General features: G+C 37.5%; 1 protein-coding gene across 7 annotated transcripts in view; it reads right to left on the bottom strand.

Annotated features, from left to right (window-relative positions):
* Window positions 1-7,082: 7,082 nt before the first annotated feature.
* cacna1aa (calcium channel, voltage-dependent, P/Q type, alpha 1A subunit, a) overlaps window positions 7,083-25,409 on the bottom strand; it is a 120,664-nt gene continuing 102,337 nt past the window's right edge. For 3 of the 7 annotated variants that reach the window (XM_051101011.1, XM_051101013.1, XM_051101015.1), the window contains 7 exons: window positions 21,829-21,938; window positions 20,700-20,835; window positions 17,796-17,909; window positions 14,417-14,458; window positions 11,091-11,289; window positions 10,754-11,001; window positions 7,083-8,618 (listed from right to left, as the gene is read on the bottom strand). In XM_051101011.1, coding sequence (XP_050956968.1) covers window positions 7,998-8,618; window positions 10,754-11,001; window positions 11,091-11,289; window positions 14,417-14,458; window positions 17,796-17,909; window positions 20,700-20,835; window positions 21,829-21,938 — 1,470 coding nt within the window. In that variant the 3' untranslated portion in view covers window positions 7,083-7,997. The remainder of the gene's footprint in view (window positions 8,619-10,753; window positions 11,002-11,090; window positions 11,290-14,416; window positions 14,459-17,795; window positions 17,910-20,699; window positions 20,836-21,828; window positions 21,939-25,409) is intronic. The other 4 variants (XM_051101012.1, XM_051101020.1, XM_051101026.1 and 1 more) reach the window with 2 other exon arrangements.

Below are 25,409 nucleotides of genomic sequence, written 5' to 3'. Positions count from 1 at the left end.
GTTTGTTTTGAAAGGACAATAATTGGCCGAGATACAACTATTTGAAAATCTGGAATCTGAGGGTACAAAAAAGGAGATAAACCCCTTTAAAGTTGTCCAAATTAAGTTTTAGCAATGCATATTACTAACCAATTAAATTTTGATATATTTACAGTAGGAAATTTACAAATATCTTCATATTTTTGGCATAAAAGAAAAAAACAATAATTTTGACCAATACAATGTATTTTTGGCTACTGCTACAAATATACCCATGCTACTTAAGACTGGTTTTGTGGTCCAGGGTCATAGGTAATAGATACATAAATCTGCGTTTTAATCATGTGTATATTTGTTGTTGACGCAGCAAATCATGCCCCGTGTTGGAAGGGGTAGAGGAGCAGGAAGCAGGAAGTGGGGCAGGCGCGAGAGAGAGGAATGTGTGAGTGAGCGGAAGGAGGTATTAATAGACTAGAGGAAGGACAGCACCCTTCACACATCCGCACATCTGGCCGACATACAGCAGACAGCCGAGGGGGAAGGGGAACTGCTGAATGCCTGTGTGGCCATCGATTGTCCTGCTAATGGAATGAGCCTCCCCCTCCCTTCCCTTTTGGAGTCTGAAACCTGAGCCTCCAGTGTCTGAAATCTCACAGGAATGCACTGTTAGCTCTTGCAATCTCCTGACCAAACGACTTTACAACACTCGGATCAGCAGAACTACATATACACAAAGACAAGCAGGAGCAGAAAAGGACAGAGCAAGGGTAAAAATAAAAGGGACAAGCTAATCATTTATCATGCCACCCGATGATTCAGTAGATTTAAGATTCGGAGCTACTTAACTTGTGACAATAGCCCCTTTCACACATAAAATCTTCACTGGTAATTTACCAGTAAATTACAGTTAAGATCTCATGTGTGAACAGAACATTTATAAAATACCAGTAAATTCATTCTGGCATTTTACCGGTATGGGTTGTAACATTACCAGTAAATTACCGTAATGTGCTCAGTGTGAGAGCAGAACGAGATGAGAATTTTAGAACGTGCTGACGTAAGACGTCTACTTTGGGCCAATTATAACATTCTGATGCAATGACACATTAAAAGGATTAGTTCACTTCCAGAATAAAAATTTCCTGATATTTTACTCACCCACATCATCCAAGATGTTCATTCTTTCTTTCTTCACTTGCAAAGAAATTGTTTTTTTTTTTTTTGAGAAAAACATTCCAGGATTTTTCTTCATAGTGGACCTTTAATGGGTTGAAGGTCCAAACTGCAGTTTCAGTGCAGCTTCAAAGGGCTCTACACGATCCCAGTTGAGGAATAAGGGTCTTAAATAGCAAAACAATAAGCAATTTTCTTAAAAATAAATATATATATATATATATATATATATATATACTTTTTAACCACTAATGCTCATCTAGTCTTCACACATTGCATAATCACGTTGGAAAAGTCTCACGTGGTTAGTTCTTCGTCTGTGTACTTTCTTTGCAACACTGGGTCGGTTCTTCCGCCTACGTCACTATTGCGTCATTACATAATACGTGAGATTAAGCTAGTGCAAGATGAGCATTTGTGGTTATAAAGTATATAAATTTGTATTTTTTTTATTTTATTTAAAAAAAAAATGACTGATCGTTTCACTAGATAAGACCTTTATTCCTCAGCTGGGATCGTGAAGAGCCCTGCACTGAAACTGTGATTTGGACCTGCCTTTGTGTGGATGAGCCCTCAGTGTAAACAGACCAAAATGGAGACTTTTGAAAACAATGGCGTGGCTGCCCAAAATTGGTCGTGTAGTGTGGACAGAGATAATTTCTGAAACGCAGTAAAAACACCAGTGTAGATGAGGTCAGTTTAATTTTAAAATGCCATTTCAAAATAAAAACGTACTAGTATAAACAGGGCCTGAATTGTGAGATGTAAACTCAGAATTCTGCGGTAAAAAGTCACAATTACCTTTTTATTTGTATTTTTTTAAAGAAATCTCTTCTGCTCACCAAGCCTGCATGTTTCTGATTCAACAAATACAGAAAATACCGTAAAAACAGTAAAATTGTGAAAAATTTGTACCATTTAAAAATAACTGTACTATTTAAAATAATGTTTTCTATTCGAATATATTTTAAAATGTAATTTATTCCTGTGATTTCAAAGCTGAATTTTAGTATCATTACTCCAGTCACATGATCCTTCAGAAATCATTCTAATATTCTGATTTGCTGCTCAAAAATGTTTTTTTTTTTTTTTTTTTTTTTTTTTTTTTTTTTCAGGTTTCTTTGATGAATAGAAAGTTCAGAAGAACAGCATTTATCTGAAATAGAAATCTTTTGTAACATTATAAATATCTTCATCATCACTTTTGATCAATTCAAAGCATCCTTACTAAATAAATGACTTTTTGAAGGTGAAATGAAGGTTTTAAATGGTATACTGTATAAATGGTGTTAGCTTTCAGATAAATGCTGATCTTTGGATCTTTCTATTCATCAAAGAATTGTAAAAAAAAAAAAATGTATTGAACTGTTCTAAATATTGATACTACTACTACTTCTACTACTAGTTTATTGAACAGCAAATCAGCATATTAGAATGATTTCTGAAGGGTCATGTGACACTGAAGACTGGAGTAATGACCACTGAAAATGTAGCTTTGATCACAGGAATAAATTACATTTTAAAATACATTCAAATAGAAAACAGTTATTTTGAATAGTCAAAATATTTCACAATATTACTGCTTTTGCTTTATTTTTGGATCAAATAAATGCAGGCTTGGCAAGCAGAAGAGACTCCTTTAAAAACATTAAAAATCTTACTGTCCAAAAATGTTTGACTGGTAGTGTAAGTGTGAATAAATAATGGCAGAATTTCATATTTTCCCTCTTTGTATTTAATATCCTTGTTACCAAGTAAGCTTACACAATTAATTTTGGATCATTCTATCAAATTTCTGAAATTCATGTAGCTCAAAGGAGGAAAACAGAAGAAACGTCTGGGAATTTTGGGGCCAACTGTACATATTGGTGCTTTTCAAATATTTGCCAACAGCGTGGGTGTGTAACTGATAGCAGCTGCACCATGAATGGAAAGTGTTAAATCCTACTCAGAGCACTTTCTTCCGACCATACTCTATTTAAGCAAGACACTTGACCTGAAGCTCTGGAAGTGTCATATGACTACTCCTGTGGTCTGATCCCTCTGTGTTAGATAAGGCCAAAACAGAGAACAAGACTTAACACTCTCCCAATCATGCCCCGTTTTGCAAAACGCACATTCTTTTGGAACTGTAAAAGACTCAGAAACTCAAAACCAAAGAGTTTTGCGCACACTCCAGGTCTGAATCAAAAACAGCAAGGATTTTCTTCTTGACTCTTTTATTTCTTTCTTTTTTTTGTGACAGTAGTCATATTGACGTGCCCTGAACATAGTGTTGAAGTGTCTCTCCTTCTAGTTGGCAGAAAAAACAGCTAGAAACAGAAAGAAATAAACAACTTCCAAATTGCATCAAAGTGATTTTCCTCCCCAGAATATGCTGTTATTTTTTTTGTTTGTTTTAAAAAATAGAGCATAAAGGAATATATTACTTTAAAAAAGATTTATCTGTACTCGTGTGTGTTTTTCTACAAAACATTTCATTTTTTTTTATATTCCTGCAGTTGACTTTTTATCAAACGCTGTGGCATGCACATTGCACATGCAGTTCTCGAGGTAAATGCTTCTCTACATGTTTTTTTTTTTTTCTGACAAAAACTTGCTTTTTTAGTTTCTTCTTTTTACAGTGTGACTCCCACATCGGCATTGTATTTTTAATTGTCACTTGTTTTGCCAAACATGAACTGAGGTTGTTAGTAGTGATTAATTATTATGACAGACAATGAGAGATGTCAATGTCCTATCCAGACTAACGCTTTTCTCTTTTCTCTCACAGCCACACACACAGCAAGAAGTCGAGAGAACATCATGCATGCAAATGAGGATGACTGAAAATCATTCGCATGGTGAATTTTGTCAAACACATCTTCGTGGACCTGATCACAAACATATACACACACCGTTCACAAACACAGAGACACATCATTTCCTTGACGCTTCTTGCAACTCAAAACAGGTTGGTATTGCATATATAGATACTCTCCTTATAAAAACTAAAGCCTTGTGACGCTAAATGCCTGTCGTGGATAAAAAGAAATCAAGAGACGGCTTCAATTCAAACTGACACACTTCAGCCGTGTAATAATGGGATGTGCGGTCTAAATAATGGTGAATAAGGCACTGATTAATCTCAGTAATACACTCCTAAGAATGCAGTTCTTAAAGAAACGATGACAGCAAAAACTAATCATGCTCAACTAGCAAGGGGAGACGTGAAACTTCCATCCCGTATCTGGTGTTTACATCCTCAAGGACAATATACTCACCAGTTGTGGATACACTTAAAAGAGGAGAGCCACAAACTTACCAGTTTCAACAGTTATGCTACATACAGGACTCACTCAAGTGGGATTGTGCGTGAGGATATGTTAGTAAATGCTACATACATCGTCTAATTTGCACATGCTGCAAAGTTGGACTCGTTCGGCAGCGTGTCTGTGTATGTCGAGTCATTCCACAGAGGATTCTGCCTCGTAAAGAAGACTGAGATGACGGTGGAAATATGGGCCGAAAAGACACAAAGATTAGTGGGACACAAGAGACAAGTTTTGGCAGAAAGGCCCGGTCGTTGTTTCACCCATGCAGTTTGATTGGCTGTGTTACATGTTCCTGTGCAGTTTGATTGGCTGTGTTACATTTCCTGAACACAGAACGGTGCACCATCGGTGACAGACACATAGCACTACTCTCAGTGTACAGGTCATTGACATAAACATGGAACAGAAAAAGGTGAGACTGACGGAGCCAGAACCACTGGCTGCAGAACAATGTGGATCACAGCGCCATCTGCTGATCTAGTAGAGGTAGTGGAGCTCAGTTAACTTCTCACCGTTTACCTACACTTTAAAATGTCTTGGGGATTATTTAGGTTAGTTTAAAGCAGTGGTTGTCAAGTTTTTTGACGTATGTGACCCTGGACCACAAAACCAGTCTTACGTAGCACGGGTATATTTTGTAGCAATAGCCAAAAATACACTGTATGGGTCAAAATGATTTTTCTTTCATGCCAAAATCCTTAAGTAAAGATCGTTAAATGATATTTTGTAAATTTCCTACCGTAAATATATCAAAACGTAATTTTTGATTAGTAACATGCATGGCTAAGAACTTCATTTTTTGCACCCTCAGATTCCAGATTTTCAAATAGTTTAAATAGTTGTATCACGGCCAAATATTGTCCTATTCTATCAATGGAAAGCTTCTTTATTCATCTTTCAGATTATGTATAAATCTCAATTCAAAAAAATGACCCTTATGACTGGTTTTGTGGTCCAGGGTCACATATAGGCCTTTGCAATTCAACAAAGCTGCTTGTTTAGTAGTTTTTTGGAAATTTAAAATTGTGATTTATTCTGTAATTCCATTTTGTGATAATTTAGAATATTTTAACCTTTTAACTGTCAACCATCCTCTCGGGGCGCCTAAGTTTACTTCATTATATTACAATTAAATCCTAATCTAATCATGACAAACTATATATCACTGGAAATGTCTAAGACTCCTAAATAGATATTTTACCACTGTTTTGTTACAAATTATGTAGGAACAGTGATAATTTATGAAGCTTGTACCTCAAAAATCTACATTATAACGGGGTTCTGACCTTTGTCACCAAAAGTCTTCTTTTCGTTGCATTTTTCCCTATCCTGTTTTAGAAATGATCGTAAATTATATATCATCTAAAAGTTTAAAACTTCTGATACTTTAATATCATATCAGAAAATGTATTTGTTCATGAATTATAACAATTGGATAGTGCACTTTCATGTCTGTGTTCAAATATGGGGGTGACAGTTGAAGGGTTAATATGTCATTAATAATTTGGGACCCCAGGTTGAGAACCACTGGTTTAAATTGTATGAAAAAGAATTCTAAACAGGTAATTCTAAAATCAAATAAATCCTTTAAAAGGAAGATTATTAATGAGAAAATAAATCTAAGAATTTTATGCCAACCTAATTCATTCTTGTTTACTTGGCTAATATCTAAATGCTCTTTAAAGATGTACATAACACGTTTATATCACTACGGTCGATAACTAGCTCTTCCTCTACTTTCTTTTTTCCTTTTCATTTTTTTCCCTTCTCGATAAAAAGAGTTCACAGTTACAGAGACTCGAGATCAGATGCATGCTTCGAACTGTCATTAACGCTCAATGATATGGCTGAGAAAGTGTTTCCATGGAAACATCCGAAGTCGTCGTGCTGAAGGTCAGATGGGTTTCTGTCATGGCCCGTAATAATGGATCACTATCACAGAGCTCCACACACCATCTACACAAAACTCACATGAAAACAAGTATGGCAATACAAAGAGCAGCTGAGTCAAATACAAAAACAGGTAGAAAACCAAATCAAAAGCATCATCATCGTCATCACCACCGTCGTCATCATCAAATATGCGATCATCTTTATACACACATTGTCATTATCAACATGAAATCATATGTAAAGATGGAGATGTTCTCTCTCTCTCTTTTCTCCCCCCTCAACTCTCTCGTCTCTGCTTTTACCCTGGAAGACTGGAAGAGCATGTTTACGGCGGGGAAAAGAATCTGAAATTTATGTGCTACTACATCTGCGTTTTTGTGCAAGCGAGCAAATCATCTATACGTTGATAGAGGAATGTAAATAAAAAGGATATAAAATGTCAAGCTTAAAAAGAATTGTGCTATCTATTTGTTTTTTGATTCGCAATCGTTATTGAATGTGGTATTTGGCACCAAATCTGGTATAAAACATTGCGAACATCTCTGGTCGCCCATTTACTAGTTTGAACGTCAGCAATGGCTTCTTCTCCCCTTTCCTCCTTCAGGAGAGAGGGATCTCAGAGAGTCGTGAGAGAGAGGGAAGGTGCTGACTGGAGAGAGAGAGAACGTCACGGACATGACAAAAGAGCCAAGGAATTGATCCCCCCTCCCTCTTTTTATCCAAAGTTTCTTTATGTATTTTTTTTTAAACTTGTTTTTTTTTTTTCTTTTTCTTTTTTCAATCATGCAGGATTTCCAAGGGATTTATTTTCTGGGAGTTCAAACAAAGCTGGGCAGTGCAACAGAAGATTCAAACTCCAATGTTTCCAATGAGAAGCAGAAGACGAAGCCGTAGAAGAAGAAAGAGTGAGGAGCTTTTCATTTTTTTCTCTCTCCTATTATTATTATTATTTTTTTTTGTTAGTGATTCTTCTTGCTTGCGTTTGGGGGTCTGAAGTGCAGGGTGGGCTTTTCTATTTTAGTTCAGGTGAGTTCACCTCCGCCCATCTCCATCTCCCACCCACAACTTACCCGCACGGGCGAACGCCTCCCCCTCACTGGGATAAGTATTAACAGTAAACACGGATGATAAAACTCATCGATATTTCCCAGCATCTGGACTGATTTTTGCAATAAACGAATCTCCAGTCAAGTTCTGCGAAATAAAAAGTGATCCACCTTCTTTTTTTTTTTTCTTTTAAAACGAGTGCTAAAGAGTTCCTAGCGTCTCATTTCCGGAGGGACTGCGTGAAATGTCCTGGGGAAAAAAGTTCAGACATTCCTCCTCCTTTATCAAAACATTTTTTTGTATTCTTCAGAAAAAAGGCTAAGAAGAGGATTTCATATTCGTACTGGTCATATTCACTGTCAGCGGTCCGTCGCTTTCGGGGAAACACTCGGCAGCAGAGGAATTGGAAAAGAAACGAGAAATAGAAAGAAAAGAATCATGCCTTGATTTCCCCTGTGGACATTCAGCGCACTGCCTAGTGTTTCCCCGGCCAATCCAGTGAGAGCATCGTTTCACCGTGAGCCGGCGCTCCGCGTGGCGGCAGTCCGTTCCAGAGAGCGCGGAAGGACTCACCCCTCCCCGTCCCAGAGGCTAGCACCAGTCATCCTCATCAGTCTCACTGTAGGGTTCATGGAGGCCCTTCCTGGGCCCTCTGGGATGAGGAGGCTTATGAGTTCCTGGGTGGGCGGGGGTGTGGTGGTGGGGAGAGGGCGAAGACGAACGGTAGCCGTTCGGCATGCGCCGCGGATGTGGCTGGCCCTGAGGGGGGGTGCTGTGGCGGGAAGTCCTGGGGGAATGTGGGTGAGGGTTGCCCTGCACAGGGCTTTGCTCGTAGGACGGAGGCTCGTGGTGATTAAACTCGTAGTCTTGGTCATCGTAGAAACCGTCGCCCTCCACGCTCTCCGTAGGGCCGGGGCCCCAGTGCGCGTGACGGGTGGAGCGAGGAGAGCCGTGGTGGGGAGGCGACGGGTGGTGGTGAGGGGGAAGCGGGGGTTCGGGGCCGGGCGGACTGAACCGACGGGAGGTCGGGGTGGGGAGTCGGTTCTGCTGGCCCGGAGGCGGGGTGCCGCCAATGGGCTTACGGACCACGGGTGAGTAGGTGACATGGGGTCGGGGCGTAGCGGGGGTTTGGGGTAGTTGACGCCGGCCGCGCCGGGGCGTGCTGGTCCCAGAGGTGGAGGGGACTGGACTGCCGCTTACTGAACTACTGCCCTACATGAAAATGGAACAAGGCAAATAAAACAGAACCACAAAATTAACCACACAACAAGAAGAAAGACAGTAGGAGATGACACATACACCGCAGTCAGAGAGGAAAGAGCGCAGTCATGAGAGAAAGAGAGAAATACAAGAATGACAGACATTGCAAAGCAGTAGAGCAAAGCGACCGATGCAAACAGCCATAAAATAAACGACCAAACGTAAAGCAACATATCACAGGGAAAAGAGAGGACACAAGAAAGAAAAAACAACAACAAAAAGAATTGAATTCTGTTGCAACTGTGAAAACAATTTGATGAATTTTGGTCTTGACAAATCTAGGCTAGGTATTGTTAATACAATTTAAAGGAATAGTTCACCCAGAAATGAATTCTGTCATGAATTACTCACCTTCATGTCGTTCCAAACCTGTAAGAACTTTGTTCATCTTCAGAACACAAATTAAGATATTTTTGATGATTTCCGAGAGATTTCTGACCCTGCGTAGACATCAATGCAACTGACACATTCAAGGCCCACAAAGATAGTAAGGACTGGCGTTGGGTATCGAGAACCGATTCCAAATTTCCAAGAATTGGGTGTTCGTTAAGACACGTGCATTCCGATTTCGCTTAATGATTCCTGCGTTCACATTTCAAAGTGATTTTAAAATTTAAAATCAAATTAAGCGCACAAAGGGAAACAATTTGCACACTGTTTGCGTGCAACGCTCCCAGCCTGTGTCCGTTCTCGAACTGTTCCGTGCATTTCCACTGCAGAAAAAGTTGTTCCGGGCTGGATCTGATTTCTCTTTCACATTTACCACCCAGTATGCACCCAAATACATCAGTATACGTCAGTCAGTCATCATAAACGCAGCTGTTTTTTGTCTCAAGTGAAAGTAAACAGATGAGAAAGAAAACGCATGTGTAACAGTATTTTTAGATGTGTGTACATTTGGTATTAAAGAGACAGCAGTTTAATAAACATGCTGCCTGTCGTTAATGTTAATTCAAGAACAAAAAAAAATCATACACTGATCTTGACTGAATATCTTTCGTAACTTTAATGGCGATTAATCTATATTTTATTTATAAAAACAAAACTATACAGTGTTGAGTTAAATTTCTGTACCTGCAATTTGTTCAGTTGTATTTATGCTATTGCTAATTTATTTGCTGAAACTGGCATTCCTTTTTTACATTTACATCTATAAAAGTTTTTGCTACAGTCCTCCAAAAGTATTCTCGTAGCTTCATAAAATTAAGGTTGAACCTCTGATGTCACATTTTAACGATGTCCTTACTACCTTTTTGGGCCTTGAACGTGGTAACATTTGGTAACGTGGGAACATTGCTGTCTATGCAGGGTCAGAAAGCTGCTGAATTTCATCAGAAATATCTTAATTTGTGTAAATGAAGATGAACGAAGGTCTTACAGGTTTGGAACGACAATGACAGTGAGTAATTAATGACAGCATTTTCATTTTTGCGTGAACTATCCCTTTAAGCTGAAATAGAATTAATTCAGACTGGTCACATTATTTTTATATATTGTTAGAAAAAATATTGTCGCAATATAAATAAACAAAGTAACTATGACAGATATAAAAAAATTGGATCCCTTAGGTTAAACATCCTGTTTTAATACAAGAAACAGATGGGTTGTCTGCAAAAATCATTTCACTTAATCAGTATTTTAGTCGTTTATCAGTAAAAAATACCAAAACATCCTTAAAACAAGATTTACTTGAGAAGCAACAAAAAAAATCATACTGACCCCAAACTTGAACAGTAGTATATATGTAAAATACAGAATTAAAATATAGGTTAACTCTAAATTAATACACATTTAATAAAGTTTAAAAAAGGTTCACCTGTTTTTTTTTTCTTGCCTTCTTTTCTTAAAATAAAAATTAATTTGCTAATTAGTTCTGAACAATAAACTTACTTAAATTATAATTCTACGAATAATATTTCAAATAATTTGGCTTCTCAAGTAAATGTAACTTTTTTTAATGGATGTCTGGTTAATTTTACCGGACAACAGTGAAGGCAAAATCACTGATACAGGAAATGATTTTTTTCAGTGCTGCAGAAATGTTCAACTGTAATGTGCATTATGATAATTATGAATGAATCGCCCACCTGTCTATGAGTCAGGCACTCTCTGCCTTCACTCGGTGAGCGGGACCAGCGGCGGTCTCTCTCTCTAGACTGCCTGTGGCCGTAGTCCCCTCGTTCTCTCTCATGTCCGTAGTGCTCCTTATCTAGAGAACCGTGGTGGTGATGGTGATGATGGTGGTGCTTGCGGTCTTTGGCTCGGCCTCGGTCCCTCTCCTTGGATGGCAGGTCTCCTGACTGTGTGGTGGTGCTGAGGTCAGTGCCAAGACCTGCTAGGTCACAGCCAGAGAGAGGAAAAAAGGCATTACTATTAGCGGTCCTTCTCTTAAAATGCTATCAATACCATGTTTTTGTCTCTGACCTGTGTCAGCGTCAGTGTAGCGGCTCAAGGAGCGCTCTGATGCGCGGTGACTGCGGTCTCGGTGGCGATGTCCATGTCTATGACCCTCTTCTGGGATTACCCTGTCCATGGCGTAGTCCTCGCCCCGCAGTGAACGGCCTTGACGCCCGTGTCCCAAAGACGAAGCTGAACGCTTCATCGGACTGTTATCGGTGATGGTCTGCTGAGAGAGACGGCACAGAGAAAGAGGTAGGGAGAGAAAAGAAAAGGGAGCGAAGGAAGAGAGAGGAGTCTGTTTATTGGAAATTAATGGGTCTGGAAGATTTGAGAAGGGAACTTCATTTCCGTAGTATTTCGTAAGGGCAGGCAGATGGTCGTGTGAATGTACGGCCCTATTTACTCCTGGTATTAACATCCGTCTTGAGTGATCCCATCATCCTGTTTCCAACATTGATAATAGCAAACCAGCATATTAAAATGATTTCTAAAGCATCATGTGACACTGAACACTGGAATAATTGCTGCTGAAAAAAATCAGCATTTATCTACAGTAATAAATTACATTTTTATATATAAAATATCTTGTTTTAAGGATGTTTACATATTTAGCTGGAAAACATGACAAGATCCCTGCTTGGTGTACAGTATATATGTATACGTATATATACATCTGTATACAGTGCTGACAATTTGTGCTAATTTCATCTTAATCATATGTTAATACCAGGTGTAAATGGGGTTTATGATGACTTCAAACTGGTGTGTTAAATTCTGTAGGTCTGGGAGTTGGTGTGGTTTGATTGTGTATGACCTGATGGACACATTCAGCCGATACCAGCGAACAACTAAAGAAATTCACCATGCAAAATCCGAGTAGAAGAGAAAGATATGTAAAGAGAGAAAAACTGAAAGATAGTTGCAAATGGTCGTGCCTTACATGCATCCAGAATCTATAGAAAAGTTAAAAAAAATACTCATCCGTGAATACACATCCTAGTAAAATTTGAAAGAAGCGTATTTCTTCAGCAGACCTCTCTCTTTATCACTCACAGTCATGCACACCACAGAGAGAGAAGAGAGAGGCCTGGCCAGGCTTCATAGAGGATGTGTGGGGCAGCAGCACTAGATAAATGGTCCAGGAAGAGGGACGTGCAGAGTGTGTGGTGGTTTGCAGTGGCTCAAACCCTGGACCCTTGGCACTCATCGGACTTTGTGCGATCTGAATAATCTCATTAAAACCTGGCCTTGTCATAAAAGCGTGAAGTTGACTGTTTTGGTGCAGCTTCACTATTTAAACCTTTCAACACTGACACCTAGAGGCATGGATGCAGCATTGCATACAGTATAGACCAGTATACTAGTCTAGTGTAGATGTAAGTGTAATTCAGTAACACATTCAAACTTTCTTAAAAAAACAAAACAAAACAAAACAAAACAAAACAAAACAAAAAAAACAACATGCCCTCTTTTTCCCCCTTCAACCCACTGAATACCATAAGATCTCTGCACGTCTCTGCTCACAAACACAGTCACACGTACGCACACACAGCACAGACAATTGCACACTCACGCTTAAACACTGTGGACACATATGCACACAAAAACATCAAACATGCACACGAACAGACAGCAAACAATGAGTGTTGCAAAGCACAGATAGCTAATATATCAGGAGGAGGCAGACATGAGTTTTGTGTGATTTGATCAGCACACAAATCTGTATGAAAATGTGTCTGCACTGCGCAGATAATAATAATGCCCCAGTATTATTATTATTTTACACAGTCTTTACTGGTTAATTACCGATCATGTGTGAACAGGACCTTTCAAAAATATGAGAAGTTGTAACATTACCAGTAATGTGCTCAGTAATGTGTACAATCATAATATCCTGACTGGGGATGGGTACCGAAACCTGGTATTAAATGGGCTCCGGGGCTAAATTACAAAAGACCGGTTAAGAAATTAAGCAAATACACATACATTTACTACTGCTATATAGACATTATCTTGCAAATACTACTGTATTTTGCCAGAGTCACTGTTTTTTTATGCAGCAATATTAGGACATTTGTGAATGACGCAGATGACATATTTACTTTGCACTGTGTAGTTTGGCATTGGCTACTTGGCTAACACCGTTTCTGGAGGTTGTTCTTTATGTCCGCGGGTTGAAGCGACTGCAATAATGTGATAATGTTTAGCTCCTGGAATGAAAATTTTACCAGGGGAAACCCGGCAAAAACGTGTATTTTACCCCCTGTAACGCGGGTTTTGCTAGTTTTGGGCTAGAAATTGAGCGGACTTTCTTGTGAAAATCTTGCAATCCTGTACTTCGGTTTGAAGTTGTCTAATATGATGTCTTCTGTCAAAAGCAGCTGATGCATGAATGTGAATGTTTGACACAAAAATGAAAACACTGACCACGAATACCCTTCCATGCTTACAAATGATATCACAGAATTTACCGGTATTTTGATACTGGCTACTTTAACACTGTTGTCGCAGGTTGTTTTTTTATGTCCGCGGGTTGACGCGACCCCAATCATGTGATATTTATCCCCTGGAATGCAATTTTTACCAGGGGAACCCTGCCAAAAACTGTGTATTTTACCCCCTGTAATGTGGGTTTTGCTAGTTTTGGGCTAGCAATTGGGCGGATTTTGTTGTAAAACCTGCACTTTGGTTTGAAATTGTCTAATACGATGTCTCCTGGTAAAAGCAGCTGCTGCATGAACATAAATGTTTGACACAAAAATGAAAACACTGACCATGTATACCCTTCATGTTTACAAATGATGTCACAGAATTTACCGGTATTTTGAAACTGATGTGTGAATGGTGCTTTACCAGTAAAGAAGAAACAAAAACAAAACTGAATGTCATCGTCTGAGAGAACAGCACTTTTTTTGTATTTACTGGTAAAATTGTTCCAGTAATTTTACAGTATTATTGTACGGTGTGAAAGGGGCTAATGAATAGCTTCATGACTCTTCATAACTTATTCAATGATTTGTCTGTGTCATTATTAAAAATGTTCACAGAAGTTCCTTAGTGTATAAAAATGTTTTAGTAAAAATATCTATATAACTATTTAATTTTCTTTCAAATATAGGAATAAACAGAAATATTAAGCGATCCTTCCTTAATTGCTTTTATTTAGTTGCAAATTATATAACGTTAATCTTCTGAATAATATATATGTTCCAGTATTTTTTTTTTCCTGAGATATTCAAGCACAAATTGTGATTTCCTGAAAATGGTCCAGAGACAAAAAGACAGATGCCAGAGTCAAACAGAGAGTGATGATGGAAAGAAAGTAATACTGAATGAGAGGTTGCACATACAGTGAGATTCTCTCCCCGGTGCCGTCCTTTCCTCCGTGGCTGCTGAACAGCCATTTCCATACAAACACAAGGCACACCACAAATATGTCCGCACAAATACACACATAGAAAGCACACAGGGCCGCATTTACACAAGACAAAGCACATTAACAGTGGGTGACCCCAGGCATGAAAGAGAAGGAGAGAAAAAGAAAGATTGCACTCAAAAGAAAAAAAAAGTTGGAGATGGGGTTTCGTGCAGGAGTAAATGAGGATGGGGAGGACAAAAACAGAGTGAAAGAGGGAAGGAAATAAGGAGAGAGAGATATAAATAAAGAAAGAGAAGAGAGACACAGAGAACCTGGTTAGACACAAAAGCAGTGGGGACGGAAAAAGACACTTACCACAGCAGCACACACACTGAGGACTAGAGGCAGTGTTAGAGACACGTCACAGTACACCACACAGAATGATACGGTGAGGAACAGTACAGTGATCACAAGACACAGTGGCCATAGAGAGGTATACTACTACAACACTGCGCACACATACAGTACGTATAGCATGAGACCACACCAACAAAAATCTCTTGGTTCTTGGTTTCGGAAATTTAGGTAAATCACTCTCACACTAGTACATGTTGAGTGTTGTGTAAGTACAATACATACACTACCGTTCAAACGTTTGGGGTCAGAAAGATTTTTTAATGTTTCTGAATGCTTTCTTGTGGAGGGCCTCAAGGATCTGTTCTGGGCCCAACATATTTCTCTGTTACAAACATTAATATACTACATGACCTGAAGTATATATTATGTCCCTAATGAAAATGTAATTCATGCTGCTATACCATCTTATACATTTCAACTCAACAGACTGCATGGCTATATACTTGACTTAATGCACCAAAAAATATTATTACAATTACAAATGATGTTTTATTATATTTTAAAATGTAATTTATTTCTGTGATGCAAACCTGAATTTTCATCAGCCTTTACTCTAGTCTTTAGTGTCACATGATCCTTCAGAAATCATTATAATATGATGATTTGTTGCTTAATTATTATTGGTGCACAATTATTAATAATGGTCATCAGATCTTATCATAATCAAACCATTTCAAACAACCATTTTTTTTTCAGGATTCTTTGATGAACCAAATATTTAAAAGAACAGCATTTATTTGACCTAGAAATGTTTTGTGACATTAGAAATGTTCTTGCTGTCACTTTTGATTAATTTACTGCATTCTTGTTAAATAAAACAAATAAAATTAAACAATTAAAAAATGTTTTGCTGACCTCAAACATTTAAATGGTACTGTACATACATAAACTTGGGAGATTTTAACACGCACATAAACACATGCTCACACAAATCCACATCTCAGTACCAACTCCCAAGTCATTGCTTGCTTCAGCCTTAAATTTTATGAGCTTTATGACCCCGAATGAAACACAATTTAAACTTGGACAAAACAGAATAAAAACAAAAATAGAAAGGAAGCACATGAAGCAATACTGGGCTGTACATACAGTTAAATACAGAACTTAATTATTTATAGCAAAGACAAGTACACTGAGTAACTTCTTTACTGAGGGAGGAAGTCAGAATTAGCCATACCCAAAATGAAAATAAGAATTTAAAGAAAAATAAAAGGTAAAGAGAAGCAGAGAAGGAAATACATAATCACAGAAAATTCAAGGAGACAGCATGAGAGGAGAATTTATTCAGAAAAAAGGAAGCAAACCCAACCCTGCTTTTCTAATCTGTCAGCTCCTCAGCTCCCACAGCATCATGGGATAGCAAACTGTGCACTTGTTATGAATTTCAGAATCCCAGCGGTGCAGTATGTCATCTGGGAATTGTGCTTTATGAATACAGAGCATCCAGATGTCCTGTTTGTGTGACATACTGCTTTTTGTATAATGTGTAACAGGGAAGTGTGTATATTAGGGTCGGTATGAATGAGGGGGAGGAGGCTACATGAAATTTAAAACAAACAAACAAACAAACAAACAAACAAAAAACAAAAATACTTAAATTATACCCTGTTCTAGACCTGCATCCAATATGCATTATAAGTAATGACGGTGCATGTTGTAATATGCTAGATATCACATATCTAGACAATTATAATAAGATAGTGTTTGAATGCAAAAAATGTATTCTTGGATACATCACATATATTCAAACACGTATTCTGATAATTACAAATACTTAAAATGCATATTTATGACAGGTATGCTGATAAAACTATTTAATACTGACTAATCAAGCATTGTTTCTTGCGGAGTGCCTCAAGGATCTGTTCTGGGCCTGACTTTTTTTTTTTTTAATGTGCAACATTAAAAGACATATCATATATAAACTAATATTTTTCTTCAGAATTTTCACTGTTCCAGAATAAAAATTTCCTGAGAATTTACTCACCCCACTGTCATTCAAGATGTTCATGTCTTTCTTTCTTCAGTCAAAAAGAAATGAAGGTTTTTGAGGAAAACATTCTAGGATTTCTTTCCATATAGTGGACTCCAATAGTGGCAAATGGGTTGAAGGTCCAAACTCATTTTCTCCTCCCATTTTCTTCTTCAACTTCAAAATTGTCCATTGTTTTACCTTTTTTTGTAAAGGGCATTTGACTTTACACATTCATTTTGTAAACATGGTACTTCCGCCTACGTCACGTTGACCTTTCCAATGTGATTACATAATGCGTGAAGTCCAGCTACTGCTAGACAAGCATTTGTGGTTAAAAACTATATAAATTTGAATTTGTTTTTTAGAAAATGACAGATCGTTTCACTACATAAGACCCTTATTTCTCGGCTGGGATCATGTAGAGCCCTTTGAAGCTGCACTGAAACTGCAATTTGGATGTTTTCCTCAAAAACATTAATTTCTTTTCGACTGAAGAAAGAAAAACATGAGCATCTTGGATGAGATGGGGTGAGTAAATTATCAGGAAATTTTTATTCTGAAAGAAACTAATCCTTAAATATGCTACATGAAAAAGTATATAGACACCTGAACACATGTCCCTAATGAAAATGTAATTCACTCTGCTATACCATCTTACACATTTCAACTCAGACTGCATGGCTTTATACTTGACTTAATGCACCATTTAGCCATCTAGCATAATGACTTAGTGACTTAACATAATTGACTTGTTTGTGTAATTCACCCTCACGCTTGCTCGTATAGGACATCTGTCCATTTCAGATGCTATAATCGTTTCCCTTTACTTCATCTGGTCAGTGGGCACATTTGTTTAATGCAAAGGCAACAATGGAAAGTGAGTTGTTTGGAGGGTCAGGAAAGGAAAGACAGATGTGAAAAGGGGGAAGAAGAAAAGGAAGGGGGAAAACATGAAGGAATGACAGGATGAGGCGCTCACTTGGTTGTCTGCTGGGAGTCGAGGCATGGAAGCAGCCCTGCCATGGCCTTCCATCGGCAGATAGTGCTCAGTGTCCGAGTACCCGTCCCGCCCCATCTCTCTCATCTCTACTGTCTGCAGAAACAGAGGGAGACCATGCATGACTGCCCAGGGACAGCAGGCAAGAGCGAATGCCAGGGGCCTGAGAGACAGGCCTAAGCACAGTGGATGGAAGGAGGACATCTCCACCTTCATCTCTCCCTTTACCCTGTGGGGAGATGCAAGAGTAGCAGGACAGTCCTGCCCCAGCCTCTGTTCTATATGTAACTGCTGTTGTTTTTGCAAAAAAGGAGATCTGACATTGTTAAGCTAGGTAAATACATGCATGGCTTTAACTACAGGATCACTGAGAGAAGATTAGGAGATGCTGGTATGTCTCAGATCACAAACAGGATATACTATGAGCCAGCTTCAAATACATAGACACACATCTCTTGATTTCAGTTATGCTTATTCACTTTTATTAAAGGAGAAGTTCACTTCCAGAACAACATTTACAGATAATTTACTCACCCCCTTGTCATCCAAGATGTTAATGTCTTTCTTTCTTCAGTCGATAAGAAATTATGTTTCTTGAGGAAAACATTTCAGGAATTTTCTCCATATAGTAGACTTCAATGGTGTCCGTGAGTTTGAACTTCCAAAATGCATTTTAAATGCAGCTTCAAATGGTTCTTCACGATCCCGGCCAAGGAAGAAGGATCTTCTCTAGCAAAACCATCTGTCATTTTCAAAACAAATTGACAATCTGTATGCTTTTTAACCTCAAATGCTTGTCTTGTCTCGTCTCTGCGATGTGCATGTGCAGTCTGTATGATTCGGGTCAATACAGTTAGGGAATATTGAAAAACTCTTGGTGTCTCGGTTTCTTCTTCAACGTCAAAATCGTCCTACATCGCTGTTTTACCTTTTTATGCAAAAGTTGTTTGATCTCCTTTGCATGTTCACTTTGTAAACACTGGGTCGGTACTTCTGCAGCGATGTAGGACAATTTTGAACTTAGACGAGTGTTTGAGGTTAAAAAGTCTAGAAATTGTCAATTTGTTTCAAAAATGACGATTTTTTTTTGCTAGATAAGACCCTTCTTCCTTGGCTGGGATCGTTTAGAGTCCTTTGAAGCTGCTTTTAACCTGCATTTTGGAAGTTCAAACTTGGGGGCACCATTGAAGTCCACTATATGATAATTATGATTATGATTGTCCACTATATGATAAAAGATAATTTCTGAAAATTTTTCCTCAAGAAACATAATTTCTTATTGACTGAAGAAAGAAAGAGACGAACATCTTGGATGACAAGGGGATGAGTACATTTTCTGTAAATTTTTGTTCTGGAAGTGAACTTCTCCTTTAAACGTTTAGACATCATTTGTTCACACTCACGTCATAATGACTTTTATTCTTCTGTAGAGCACAAAAGTAGGACTTTCTGTGCAATTACAATAAATGGGGACTGCAGCTTTCAAGCTCCAAAAAAGACGACAATGAATCACAGGAATGATCTGTGTGGCATATGCTAACAACTGTAAGCAAAAGACCAAAATATAAGTCGTTAGTCACTAGTTTCTTTTACAAAGAGCTGTTGAATGCTGAGTCAATGAGTGAACTGAACTCTGATTCAAACAGACTGGTTTTGTAAACTGGATCAACTGATTCATTCATTTGTAAGATCTGACTCAAACGATTCAAACATGAATCACACATTGCTACTTCACTCATGAACATAGCTGTTAAAATTCTTCCAGTAAATAGTGATTAAACCTCGATCACTTATCTATGGCTTCAACAAATTATAGTTTTTATAGATCATGTGCTTTTTTTTGGAGATTAACCACCCTAGTTCTCTGTCATTATGTTGCAGTGAGCACTAAAATTCACTACAAAGAAAGTCATTTGAGCGTTGATTGACATGAGGGTGATTAAATGATGGCATTTTTGATTTTTAGGTTTTCATTTTTTAGCTGAAATATGCCTTCAAGCTCTTGAAATCAAAAAAATCTATTATCATTGAACAATACTATCTTACTGTTTCTCACTTACTTGACTTTTTCTAATCAGTTTTAGAACTGACGTTTGGGGCTTTGCTTTTGTTACTTTTTATGTTCTTTGGATAAAAGCGGCTGTTGTTCCTGTCATGAATTTAATGAATAGTTGAGCTGGGCAGGAGTGTCTCACCTCCTGACAGTACAATGGCACTTTAGACTGCGGAAGGGTTTAACCATCCTTCCCAGACAGCCGAATATGGATGCATATATTCAATGACATGAGCTTCACCGTACAAAGCAGACATGTGAGAGTAATAAAAGAATATAAACGGTAACAGAAGGACACACAGATTGAGGGGAAATATAAGACAGAGAATAAGAGAATGTGGAAGATAGTCCACCGAATTTAGTTTTCACTCAGCAACAGAGAAGGGGCTTTGTTGCTGTCTGCCAATGAGATGCACATGGATGAGGGATAGACAGACCAGCCATTCAGGGTTATGAAAACAAACCGCTCCAATGGACACCCTCCACAAAAGACTGGGAATATCTGATTTGCTGTCTTATAAAGGCAGAGAAAACATTATTGATCCACTGAGACGTCCAATGGTTCGACGCTACAAGAACGTTCTGAACTCGAACAAATATTATCATGCTGTGAGGGGAGTTATATTCATAACTGATGATACAGTGGCTCTCACATCTCAAAAATATTGTTTTATCACATACAGTAGTGTGTGGGAACAATCTCTCTTGCATTTATTGTTGTACTATCATACTAATCTAGTATTGTCTGAAGTTAAGAATACAGTGATGCACTACTCTAAAGTAATCTGAATCAATTTAGGCATTTACATAAGTACCCTCACTGAAAAGTGTACCTGAGATTGTCTGCGGTTATCTGTGTTGTCGTCTGGGTGTTGGCCTTCAGGACTCCAGCTTCCTGCTTTCTGAGACATCTCTTGGGCTCGCGCCGTCACCCATGATTGGCTCTCCGGGATCCTTTCATCAACAGGCCTGACAACACACCCACATTTAAGACAGATTACAACCTTTCTACAACCTTTGAAAGACTCAAGGCTCTGGTTTATCACTCGTTGTGGTTTAGAAGACCTTTCTCATTTAGATGTACATTAGAGTCAGTAATATATATATATATATATATATATATATATATATATATATATATATATATAGTTCATTTAGCTAATTTTTTTTTTACTTTATTACTATTTTTTTTTAATTATTGAATTGAGTTTAATTTTTCAATCATAGTTGTTTTTTTATTACTATCCATATATATATTTATATAACATTTATATTTACATTTGCATTTTCATTCATAGAGGGTTTGCACTTGCATCAGAGTTTGGTCAGTTACCCAGATGTGTGGCGATACTCAGCAATGATTACACAGTTAATGTACTACTGAATACGTTGTTCTGTTAATTTATGCTGTCTAAACCACAGAAAAAAATGTGTGGAAGCTGCTAAAGCATACAAAGAAGAACTTAGTAAGCAGAAAAGAGTGCAATATTTTGACAAACTAAAGTTAATAGGTAGTAAAGACATGTACAAGCAGTATTAATTAAGATATTAGCCTAATATTTCACCTACCTGACCGGAAATGATGAGAACAAACACGAATGTTAAGTTTTTTGCCCTGGAAATCCTAGTTCAGTTTGGCCAACCACAAACGCCTTTTGTTTCTCAGACAGTTTTGTGCACTCTTCTCCTTGATTTGTTATAACTTTTGGCAGTCTTTAGTACTCTAAATGTTTTTCCCGGTCCAAACGAATAGCACAACCCAAAACATGACAATAACTGACCATTTTCAGCAGCAATAATCAGCAAAATATGTGAGTTTTGTTCAGTTCAGTGGCATCGTTTACATTCAGTGCTGCCAATATGGCCGACTGATGTCGTGAAAAACCTCTATACTGAATTTTACACTATAAACCTTAACAGTGTGAGAGAGACTAGAGAGGAAATGAAAAGGGGGGTACTCACAGATGATTTGCAGGGTGCTGTTGTGTTTCGGGAAGTCCAGTGAGTCCCTGTCCCACATCCTGGCTTGGAGACGGCGGCTCCAGACGCTGAAACATTAATGGCGTTCGATTCTGTGTAAGATACAACATGGCCTACGGCTGGTATCAGGCAAGCTGATGGGAAAATGGGGTTGGGGAAAGATATGGGATGCAGAGCATCCCATGTGCGAATGGGGAGGGAATCCAGCAGCGGTCAGTCAGGAGGCATTCCAGGAGCATTATGGGTAAATGGGTATCCTGTGAGTTGTACTGCCTGAAATCTGCCGATGGTACCATGCTGAGAATTCATTTACTTTCATTGTCCCAGTAAATGAAGAGTTTCTGTAACCAACTGGCTGCTAAAGAGTGGTAATAAATCTTGGTGTCATTCAGTAGACAGTAGATTGGGCTGATTGTTAGCTATGAGCTCGTCTGTATGCTAGTGTACCCCTATATATAGACAATTCATTTTAAGCAGATAGTTTTAGCAGATCTTTCAAAGGTTTAGGGTCAGTAAGATTTCATTTATTTTTTAAATTACTCAGCAGGAACACATTAAATTCATCAAAAGTGATAGTAAAGGCATTTATAATGTTATGAAAGACTTCTATTTTAGTTCTTTGAACTTTCTGTTTATCAAAGAATCAAAATAAATCATGGTTTCCACAAAAAAAATACTAATCAGCACAATTGTTTTTAACATTGTTAATAATAAATGTTTCTTGAGCAGCAAATCAGCATATTAGCATGATTTCTGAAGGATCATGTGACACCGATCACTGGAATAATGATGCTGAAAATTCAGCTTCATCATCACAGGAATAAATTACATTTTAAAATGTATTAAAATGAAAAAAAAAAAAAAAAAAAAAAAAAACATTTTACAATATTACTTTATTTTTGGTCAAATACAAGCAGCCATGTTAATCATAAGAGGCCTCTTCAAAAACATTTAAAAAATCATACTGACTCCAAAAACAGATTCAAAATATTGATGTCTCATCCTGTAAGACACAACTTTTGTCTAATCAAATGCCTTCTAAAATGAGAATGTCCCTCCCTCAAATACCACTACCAAATTTTGTAGAAAGTCACAAATGATTATTTTGAAGTAACTACAGCCAATAGGCTATTTGTGACCCTGGACCACAAAACCAGTCATAAGTAGCGTAAGTAATACATTGTATGAGTCATACATTTTTCTTTTATATCAAAAATCACTGGGATATTAAGTAAAGATGATGTTCTATAAAGACATTTTGTAAATGTCCTACCGTAAATGCAACAAAACTTAAAATATGCATTGCTAAGAATTTAATTTGCACAACTTTAAAGGGGATTTTCTCAATTTTTGAATTTGTTTTGCACCCTCAGGTTCCAGATTTTCAAATAATTGTATGTCAGCCAAATATTGTCCTATCATCAATGGAAAGCTTATTTATTCAGCTTTCAGATGATGTACAAATCTCAATTTCAGAAAATCAACCCTTATGACTGGTTTTGAGGTCCAAGGACCTACTTAAAAAAAATATGTAGCACCCAAACATATGACTACTATTTTTTTTTTTTTTTTTTTCCAGAGCAATTTTTGTGTGTATACCTGACCCATAAAGCAGACAATTGGTACCACCAGCCAAAAATGACACCTTGAGATTTGGAAAATGAGGGAAGAAAGAAAAAAAAAAAAATCAACCTATCCAGTGAGAAACACAAAATGCATGTAGTATGTAAAGCCAGGTTTCATACTAAAATCTCATGAGAGGAAGTAATAGTTGATAAAAGAATGACAGCTGATAAAAGAAAAGGAATCATCTGTGAACAACATGCACAGATCGAGTTTGTTTACTTAACACTATCTAATGGATGAGTTAGGACACTGTATGAGAAAAAGCTTAGCAAGTTCAATGGCATCTGCAAAAACTGCTACATCCACTTGAAACATCATGGTCACCATTAAGATTGTACAGTCCAGCTCTACAAAACTGTGTTTGACTTTCATGTGGATGTATAGTTGTGGATCACACAAGAACAAAACAGTATAAGGCCCATGTTGCATTACACACTACTATTCGTACTATTCATCATCTATGAAAACACATGTATAAACCATCTTCATATAAACCACTGAGGAAATTAAGGTGTGTTGTGTTTGACTGCTAAAATAACTGAAACAATCATTTTGTATACTCTTTCTGTAACCAAAAACATAGTAACTGCTAACAATCAATATTCATTGAACCACTAGGATTCAATTACAGCAGGACACACTGTTCTGTTATTCAGCTGAAAGAATGAATGGACATAATTAAAACAACCCATCAGACATACTGAAATATTAAAGCACCCACTCCAAGTGACTTCATAAAATGAGGAATTAAGTCAGTCAGTCAATAAGTTTGCCAATTAATTATTAATCTAGAGGTTTATGTGGAAGAGAGTGATCATGCAATGCAATACTTTACAGATTGTAAAAACCTTTTAAGGGGCAACCTCCTACAAGACTTCCCAGGTTTATTCTATTTCCTTTCACTTTTTGGAAGGATGCCACAAATGTCATCGATGTGAATTAAAAAACACAAAATCCTTAGATTATGATTGTAAGTCCTGTTTCTAAAAAAGATTAGTTGTAAGATGAGATTTGCCATTCCTTTTCCAAAATGCCTTCAGCATTTAAAGTTGTTTTTACTAATCGAAAAGATTAAATGAAATGTTTCTGAATTCATAATTCAGTTAGAAAATGGCTAAACTTAAAAGAAATAACATACTTTACTCCATTTCATCTATGTTCTAAATAATAACAACTACACTGTGCATTCAACTGAGTGCAGAAGGAGGACTGGTTTTTCAATCCTGACAGATTTTAAAGGTGATGTGTGTAATGTTATCAATGTAAAAAGATTTTTCTTTCCCAAGCTTAAAGTGTTCACCCAAAAGTGAAAAAATTAAAATTCTTTACTACCTTTCTGTGCCTTGAACATGGTAGTTGTGTTGCTGTCTGTGCAGGGTCAGAAAGCTCTTGGATTCCATCAAAAATATCTTAATTTGTGTTCCAAAGATGAAAAAAGGTCTTATGGGTTTGCATGGACATCAGGGTGAGTAATTACTGACAGAATTTTGATTTTGGGTGAACTAACCCTTTAAAGTTTGCATAAAATGAAAATTGTGATGCAATTTTCCTTCCAATTATGACGTACAGTAGTCAACATTTGAAGTGGATCAAAAAAAGTTAATCAAAGTTGTCCTAAGACAAGAACGGGTATTCTTTTTGGTTTTAGGACAAATTTAATGAAAGGTTTTGATCCACTTCAAATGTTGACTACTGTATATCCAAGCGAAACAGCATCTCAAATGGGAGAAAAAGAAAAGTACGGCAAGACTTGATTTTGTACATCTAGAATTGCTGTGATCACACGTGACTCACAGGTTACTGGAGTGGAGGGATTTTTGCCCCGCCCTGCCTGGGGCAAAGAGTATAATATTTTTGAATAAAGATACAAGGACACAAATTGAGTTTACCTGTTTGTCTGACCAATGCTGCCCTACAAAGGCAAAAGACCTTAACTC

This window comes from Labeo rohita, chromosome 3 (assembly GCF_022985175.1).
Source record: "Labeo rohita strain BAU-BD-2019 chromosome 3, IGBB_LRoh.1.0, whole genome shotgun sequence".
Taxonomy (NCBI): Eukaryota; Metazoa; Chordata; class Actinopteri; order Cypriniformes; family Cyprinidae; genus Labeo; species Labeo rohita.
The sequence above is the reverse complement of the archived record's forward strand: the minus strand, read 5'-3'. Positions and strand labels throughout refer to the sequence as shown.